This window comes from Odocoileus virginianus, chromosome 19, assembly GCF_023699985.2.
Source record: "Odocoileus virginianus isolate 20LAN1187 ecotype Illinois chromosome 19, Ovbor_1.2, whole genome shotgun sequence".
Classification (NCBI taxonomy): Eukaryota; Metazoa; Chordata; class Mammalia; order Artiodactyla; family Cervidae; genus Odocoileus; species Odocoileus virginianus.
The window spans coordinates 33275798-33284740 of record NC_069692.1 but is presented as its reverse complement, the minus strand read 5'-3'; the positions used below and the strand labels follow the sequence as shown (position 1 = coordinate 33284740).

The following is an 8943-nucleotide window of genomic DNA, read 5'->3' as shown; positions in this document are numbered from 1 at the left end:
TGTTTTCCCATCAAGTACCTGCCTAATTTCTGTATGGCACACGCCAGAAATCAATAGAAGTTAACAAGTCCTCCAAACAGTCCCCATCTCTTTGTTTAATCTCCTTTACAATAAAGCCAAAGGGGAGAGAATTAAAAATCTTTGAAGTAGACCAAGGCTCAAAGGAATCAGCCAAGTAGACTTAAAGTAGTCACTTATTTCCCAAAACTGGTTTGTCGGCGAACAATAAAAGGAAGTAAAATTTATGGAGAAATTATACAGTGGATTTGTCACTTAAAATATCGTAACTGTCTCGAGGACAATACCCCATGCTGAGGATTAATGGTCCCGCCGGACCTTTGATTCACCAGCGCCTTTTCTTCGCCCTTGACAAATTGGATTTTTAGGAATGGGAAGGTCGCCTGGACCATTGTGCGCCAGCCATTCAGAGGCCTCGATTATGCAGGGGGCTGAGGGAACCACTCCATGTGACCCTCTCGGGTGGGACTCTGCAGCTGCTCCGCAGCACAACTCTCTCACCAAACTCCGCGCCCTTCCGCTCGCGGTGCCAAAAGGCGCCCGCCCAGATTGAAAAGGCGCAGTGCATGCCCGGCCGCGTCACTCTGCGGGTGCAGGACGCACGTTGGGGCGCGGCTCCGGCTCTGTCACTCGCGCCCTGCCGAGGACCCGCGCATCCGAGCGCCTGCCTGGCGGCGGCGGCGGCAGCAATGCACGGAGCCGCCCGCTCTCCGGCCACCAGCGTGAGTGCCGACTGCTGCATCCCAGCCGGCCTGCGCCTCGGGCCGGTGCCTGGGACCTTCAAGCTGGGGAAGTACCTGTCAGACCGCAGGGAACCTGGGCCCAAGAAAAAGGTATTAGCCAGTTTGACCTCCGCTCTCCGCCGCTCGTTCGACTCCCCTTCTTCCCCGCCTAGGAAAGGGGTGGATAGGGCTAGGGGATCAAAGGGGTGACTGAGCCGTTACCTGCCAATTCTGCCAGGTGGAAGGGGACTCCGATCATTTCCCACAAGTCGTGTTAACGGAGAGCTGGACGTGGGCCAGGCTAGGGGAGAAGATATGGCTGAGAGGGGACAGCCCCTGGGTGGGGTGCACTAGGCTCTTTACGTGCTGGGACCACTAGGAACCTCCGATTTCCCCAGAGCGTTGGGGTCTCTATCGCAGAGGCGCAGCCCCCACCCCCGCCCTACCCAACCTCTCTTGGCAAACGTGCATTTTCTCTTTTATACAACACACAGGCGTTGAGGACTTTTTTTTTTTTTTAAATCTTCTGCCCTTCAATAAGCTAATTTGAGGCTTAAATTTACCTTCAGATAATTTAATCTCATCGTCTCCGAAAAGTTTATCCTTGGAGACTCTTAATTCGTAGAACCTCCTCAGGTGTTTCCTTCTGCGAATGTCTGCTTGTGGATTTGGGGTGAGTGGAGAGACGATGCGCCAGGCAGTGGCTCTGACGCGGGTTCCGAGGACCAGGAACATCCACCCGCCTGGGTCACCTAGGCCCGGCGACTGTAGCCGGGCTCGGAGGGGCTAGGATCGCAGATGGGAGGCTTCGGGGTCAACCCGCCAGCTCCGACTTCCCAAACAGCGTCGCGACCCCTGACCTGAGAGGGGTTCTAACAGGCTCCCGCCCGCCCTGAGGCGTCCCAGCGGGTGAAGGTCGGCCAACTGCGACCGGTGATGAAGGCAGGAGTCCGGTGACTTGGGGAGGGGGAACTGGGAAGAGGACCCTGGACTACATTTCTTGTAAGGTGCTGCTCGGAGGCTCGCTGGCCGGACCAGCACCTGGCTCTTCTCGCAATCATCCTCTTCCCGGCGGAGTAAAGCCTAGCTCGTTGCGAACCACGCCTTCTGCTTTAAACGCGCTTTAATTGCTTTTAAATGACCAGTCAGTCCGCGGCCGCTTTGTTCAGACACTTTCGCCGCGGGGCTTGCAGGCATCTCCGCACTTGGGTGCGGTGCCGCGGGAATGAGGAGGCTCGAGAGGAGGCCCGGGATGCCCTGTATCCCGGGATGGATTGTGAAGTGTCTCTTGCCTGGCATCAGGACTCCTCTCAGCACCGCGAGAGGGAGAGCTAGGGTCGGGGTGAGAAACGTCTGGGTACGCGGTGCGCCCAGGGTATCTGTGACTCGCTCGGGCGGGATGCTTTCACTCGCGCTGTCAAGGTGGAACAAGACGGGGAACTGTTCTACTAGCCAGCTTCCCCTCTTCCTCCCTTCCCCAGGCAAGGGTCCTAAGGACTTACCTTCCTCCCAGCAGCGCGCAGCGGTCTGGCTGAAACGAACGCAACCATTCCTAAATCGGGTGGGGGGCGGGGGATACCCTTTCCTTCCAGTTGCGGGTCCGGTCTTGGCACCGCGGAGAACGACCACTGCTTGTGTTGCAGGTGCGCATGGTGAGAGGGGAGCTGGTGGACGAGTCGGGGGGCTCCCCCCTGGAGTGGATAGGGTTAATCCGGGCAGCCAGGAACCCCCAGGAACAGACTCTGGAAGCTATTGCAGACTTACCCGGAGGACAGGTACTGTGGGTTTCCCCCCACCACCGCCAATTCAATCTACCAAACTGTCACTGATGTTAGGAGCAAAGCACTTTAGCTAGAGGTCTCATTTAAACATCCCCACAACCCTATAAGGTAGATACTATTATTTCCCCCCTTTTAAGAATGAGGGACGTGAGGTTCAGAGGGGTCTAATAGCTTTTCCAGCGTCACACAGCGTCAGGGCTGGGAATCGAATCTTTCCTCTCAGTTGTTTTTTGACCAGTTACCCAGGAAATGACGGCAAGCTGTCCTGTTCCTTGCGTCCCAGATCTTCTATCGAGCCCTGCGAGACGTCCAGCCAGGAGAGGAGCTGACCGTATGGTATTCCAACTCCTTGGCGCAGTGGTTCGACATCCCCATCATTGCAACTCCAACGCACGACGAGAAAGGTACCGCCGCTAAGAGAGCCTCCAGGGCCAGCGCGGGTGGGCGAGAGTCCAGTCCTCCTCCTCTGGTCTTTGGGGGGCATCCCTAGATCTGAAAGGCCTTTTTCTTGCTCTGTGTAAAACTGAATTCATACTCCCAGTCGCAGTGGGCAGAGGCGACGTCACCACTACTGCCTTTAAATCAACACTAAACGCTAACAGACCATAGAAATCTCGCTCTTGATGTCAGGGAAAAAATACTCCTCATGAATTTCATGCGGGTCGTCCTTTCAGATAGCATACCCAAAGAGACAATTATTTACTTACTTAAGAATCCATAAAGATGCCTTAACATATTATTAGGATAACTACATCATGAGCTCCAAAAAGTGTAACTCAAACCTGGAATGCTTTTAGAAGGTGAGCGGGATCTCTTCATCGGTCTGAAGGAGAGTAATGTATTTCTACAGCGTTTTAGAAGTATTACGGTACTTACAGCTGGTCGGTTGGCAGGTACTGAGGCCTTTCCGTTTAAATGGTATTTATTCATTTCCCTCTGCCTACTTAAATCGAAACTGGGATGTATCCCAGTTTCTTCTCAGATTTATTTGATCCCTTCCAAAGCCCAGAGCGGATTCATGCAAATTAAGGGGTGCAGCAAGTAACTAAAGAAAGAAACATTTTCAAACCTCCTCTAGGACACTGAGAAACACTTCCTGTGGAAAAAAGCTGGAAGGTGCTAAAATAGTTAAGATCTTGAGACTCCCTTTTATTGCACAATGCTTCTATGACTTTCTTTTTTCTTTACCAGATGTTTTAGTTTGTAATTTCTGCTAAAGACATAGTTATATTTAAAGTCGACATCACAGATGCTGTGAAATATTTTGACACATTCTCCTGAATTGCCTGCTTAATCTCATTTCTTTAGAAATAGAGTTAAAGAACTTAATACAACTGTGGGATTTAAGAAACACTTCATGAATAAGACAGAATGAAATTAACTCAAAATGATTAGTCACTTCACTCAGAATGTCCTTGTCCTCTGTAAATTAATTCTATTGATTGTGTGGGTAGACCTGTATATATAGTATTCATAAAAGTTTTCCTAGATTTTTCCTTCTATCACATTACATTACATTCTCTTGTCAACTTCTTCCAGTAAAAGAGAAACATGACTAAAGCCCCATAGTGGAGAACTCTCAACTCTGTCACTACAGAACAATTCCAAGGACTACTGGCCTTTGGGGGCCAGGAATTTTTGCAAAGAACACCCTTTCTTAGACACTCTCAAATAGTACAAAAGCAATTTGTTTGAGTGGTGGCCCTCATGTTTTCATTTCAGTCAATAGAGCCTATAAACATCATATGATCACAGATGTCAGAACAGACACCATTTCCCTTTTGGGGAATGTGTAGGTTATTTTGAACCCTGATTTCTCCAGCTTTCAGATGCTTGAAATCTTGATCACCTTGGAGATGCATCTGAGAGAGGAGGCAAAATCACTTACAAGGTATGTTTGATACATTTGGCATGGGTTGGATTTCAGAATCAAGAGAACACGTCAACTCATTAGGACATACTAAGAAAACATAATGGAACAGAAAACATACATTGGCTTAAACCTTGAAAAGAGGAAGAAATAAGTAGAGATGGCTGCAATTCTTCCAATATTGGCTAACCCTAGTGGGTTTCAATTCCATAGTAGGATTAAGGAAAATACTGGCTCTTTGTTTTAGGAACAAAGCTGAGTCACTTCGGGGTAGCCTCGGAAAATGCCCTCTTTAAAAAGGGGTGACGAGAGGGAGGTTCTGAACCTAGCAGAAAGCAGGTTGGTTACTTAAGATATTAAATCAACACACCCACCAAGAGAACTCAGAAAGTCTTCCCTCTCTATTAAGATATATTTTACATGGTTGTTCAGTAGAACAGACATGATTTTTATCATTGAAATCATTGGAATGAGTTTTATCTGTCTTCCACAAACAATGAGGATAGGTCACGCAGGCAAATCGTCTTCCTTTCTGCATCTTCCTTCTGCTCTACCTTAACTTCAGTTAGAATAATCTGCTCCTTACTTGAACTTCCACCTTAGTTATCTTGGAAGAAGGATGACTTGCTTTATTCAGATTCAGGAATAAAATACATGAAGACAGGAATATCTGAAAATTTCTCCCATTGTTGTTTCTGTAGTAATGTTCCAGAAGTTTAAGCTGCTTGTGTGCAAGGAGGAAAAATTTAACTTTTCCATTACCTTTAATGAAACTGATGTTTACTTTGTATACTTTCTGTGGCTCAACTAAGTTCTTTCTTATGGACATGCTTCCCTTCAACCAATTATTATCAATAATGATTAATAAGCCAATAATCAATAAACCAAGTATTATCAATCAACCACAACATTTAAAAAGAAACCCAACTGCAAGCTTGCTTTCTCTGAAGCGATATAACATGACCTTTTAAAGTGAAAATTAACTTCTACCATGTGATCAAAATCTGTTTCATACACATGTCTTTTGACTGTGTTCACAGACCCTAGCAAAATTAAACAACTAATGTTAGTAATATTAAACACACAAGGAGGTTTGATGCCAAAAGCATGTGTGTAGTCCCTGATAGAGAACTGTACACTTATAGAAAGCTGAGTATCTATATTATTCTGTCTCTCTCTCTCTCACACACACACACACACGCACATACATTGATATTTTCCAAGAACTTTACTAAGCTTGGATTTGTGCAGCTATCTAGGAGTTAATTAATAACCAGGTGGAACAACTGACAAGACAATGCATATAATCCTTCTGTTTTTAGTATATGAGGACCTAAGACTTTTTCTTTTCTCCCGTCAAATTAAATGGGGTTAAAGAGGAAATAAAGATGCAAATAATTTTGAAGAATAGCAAATCATAGTCCCGATGTGGCCCTTCAGTTGGTCACGCTCCAGGAAAATCTCAGGCAAAGTGTTTAAGACTGGGAGGGGTTGGGGAGGGTGGGTAGTGGACATAAAAGACATTGTTCTGTGAAAAGGAATGATTACATATGGCCCATACATACAGGATATTGTCTCGCCTGGTAATGAGGCGCTCACGACCAATAGATTGGCCTTTGTTCAGTTTATCCAAACTCCTTGACATACGCCACCTATTCTGCAAACGCCAACAGATGGGCCCAGGCACAGCACAGCCCCGACACTTGATTTAAAGCAACAGCTGCTCTCGGCTCTTCCCCGGCTCTTTCAAGCCAGCCTCCCTGAGCACTGCCCTTCCAATGAAGATATGCTCGGATGGCCCGGAGAGAGTCTTCGTTGGAAAGGCCCAGGTCACACCTCTCGGTCTCTGAGTAGTCCCAGAGAATGGAGATGGTGACAAAGTTGACCACTTGGGGCTTCTCGGAGTCCTTGCTACAATGGGGCTACCGAACTCACTTATTCGCCAGTACCCAAGAATACTTATGCTTCAGCCCATACCGCTGGTCAAAACAGGGGCTCTGCCTTGGACGCGCCGGCGCTTTCTTTCTCTCGCTTGTTTGTTTCTTACCGGGTGTCCTTTTCCCTGTTTCTCGCCCAGGGGAGGAGCGCTACATTTGCTGGTACTGCTGGAGGACGTTTAGATATCCCAACAGCCTTAAAGCACATCTACGTTTCCACTGCGTGCTCAGCAGCGGCGGGGGCCGCGCCTACCTGCACCACGAGCACGCGGCTCGCCAAGGCGCTGCCCCGGCCGCGGATGGCCTTCGCCTTTCCCCGAAACCCCCGGCGTCAGATTTCGCTGCGGCCGCTCCGGCGAGCACTCTTCGACCGCACCCGCAGGTCCCACCAGCCCCTCAGGCTTGCGGAGCGCGGGAGAGCATCAAGCGCGAGGCCTCCTCTGCGCCCTCCGCCACGTCGCCGACCCTGGCCAAGTGGGGGCCTTCCAAGAAGGGAAAGGAGCAGCCGGACCGCGCTCTGGACATGAGTGGTGCCGCCCGAGGACACGGCCACTTCCTGGGCATCGTGGGCGGTTCCCCAGCGGGGGGCGGCGGCCTCGCTTTCTACCCGGGCGTGCGCTCAGCTTTCAAGCCCGCTGGCTTGGCCAGGGCAGCCGCCGCCGCGCACGGCGACCCCTACCGGGACGAGGGCGGCAGCAAACCCGGGGCCGGCCTGACTTTAAGCAGGCTGCTGGGCGGGGGACGGGCGGGCGGACACCCGAGAAGTGGGGAGAACCCGGCGGCTGGCGGCGCTGGCCACCACCATCACCACCATGCGCACCACCATCACCATCTCAAGTGCCTACTTGCGGGGGACCCGCCGCCGCCTCCTGGCCTGCCCTGCTCCGGGGCGCTGCGCGGCTTCCCTCTGCTCCCCGGGCCCCCGGAAGAGGCGTCTGCCTTCAAGCACGTGGAGCGCGCCCCGCCCGCCGCCTCCGAGCTGCCAGGAGCGCGTTACGCGCAGCTGCCCCCGGCGGCCGGGCTGCCCCTCGAACGCTGCGCGCTGCCACCCCTCGACGCCGGCGGCCTCAAAGGCTACCCGGGTGGCGAGTGCAGCCACCTGCCGGCTGTCATGCCGGCCTTCACCGTCTACAACGGGGAGCTCCTGTACGGCTCTCCAGCCGCCGCCGCTTACTACCCGCTCAAACTGCACTTCGGCGGGCTGCTCAAGTATCCGGAGTCCATCTCGTACTTTAGTGGGCCCGCGGCGGCGGCCGCTCTGAGCCCGGCGGAGCTGGGCTCCCTGGCTAGCATCGACCGAGAAATCGCCATGCACACGCAGCAGTTGTCGGAGATGGCGGCCGGGAAAGGCCGCGGCCGCCTGGACGCGGGGACGCTGCCCCCGGCCGTCGTGGCGGCGGGCGGCGCCGGGGGAGGCGGCGGCGGGGGCGGCGGCGGCGCGGGCAAGCCCAAGACCGGCCACTTGTGCCTCTATTGCGGCAAGCTGTACTCGCGCAAGTATGGGCTCAAGATCCACATGCGGACGCACACGGGCTACAAGCCGCTCAAGTGCAAGGTGTGCCTGCGGCCCTTCGGCGACCCCAGCAATCTCAACAAGCACATCCGGCTGCACGCCGAGGGCAACACGCCCTACCGCTGCGAGTTCTGCGGCAAGGTGCTGGTGCGCCGCCGGGACCTGGAGCGCCACGTCAAGTCTCGCCACCCCGGCCAGAACCTGCTCCCCAAGGCGGCCGACGGCCCGGGCGGCGAGCCTCACTACCCCCCGGAGCCGGGAGAGCCCAAGAGCGACAACGACAGCGACGTGGACGTCTGCTTCACCGACGACCAGAGCGACCCCGAGGCCGGGGGCGGTGGCGAGCGCGACTCGTAAAGAGTCTTCCAGGGAAGGCGGGGAGTGTGGGGGCGTGGACAGAGAGAAGAGGGGGTTCTGCTGTGGGTGAAGAGGAGCTGCCGGTGGTGAGAAAGACCCGGCGGACAAAACCGGTTTGGTTTTGGTCGCGCGCCAGATTTGGAACAGTGAGCGGTCCCAGGTCAGATGCTGAAACTCTGAGCAAAGGTTTAGAGGCGTCTTAAAGAACTCTTGCCTTCCGAGCATCCCCAGGGCGACGGGTCCCAGCGCACTCCAGGCCCCTGAGCACCGCGAATAGGCTTCCCATTCACCAACCCAGGCGGTTGACTCTCCAGGTTTCAGATCACATGAATGGGAAGCCACAGCGCCCTCGAGGGCGTCGATTTTAACTGCCGCGTATTTTTAAAATGTTCTTTTTTGTGAAGAAAATTGTGCCTTTTGAAACGACGTTTTGTGTGTGTATTTTACATTAGCATTTCACTGCATAGGCAAAATAGTAGCCTCAATTCGGTAGATGTGACATCCATACACTTGTTTCCATTTCATCTGTTTTCGTGTCAAAGACTACGCCTTGACGCAATGAATATATAGTGGTAGCAGGTGTACAAATTGGTCAAGTTGCAATTATTTATAAGAGAATGATGACAAATGTAAAATACCTAAAGCATGAGTCTTAAGAGCACGCAATATATAATTTTAAAGATAATGCCCTATTTGGTAGAGTACAAATGTGATGTATGTTGTTTTATAATGAATGATGTAAAGT

The 8943-nt window shown here is 52.1% G+C and overlaps 1 protein-coding gene across 1 annotated transcript; it reads left to right on the top strand.

Moving 5' to 3' along the window:
- Window positions 1-707: 707 nt before the first annotated feature.
- PRDM13 (PR/SET domain 13) lies at window positions 708-8251 on the top strand. Its single transcript, XM_020892386.2, has 4 exons — window positions 708-851; window positions 2384-2515; window positions 2805-2925; window positions 6469-8251. The coding sequence occupies exons 1-4, from the start codon at window positions 708-710 to the stop codon at window positions 8196-8198; spliced, it is 2127 nt and encodes a 708-aa protein (XP_020748045.2). The 3' UTR covers window positions 8199-8251.
- Window positions 8252-8943: the final 692 nt, after the last annotated feature.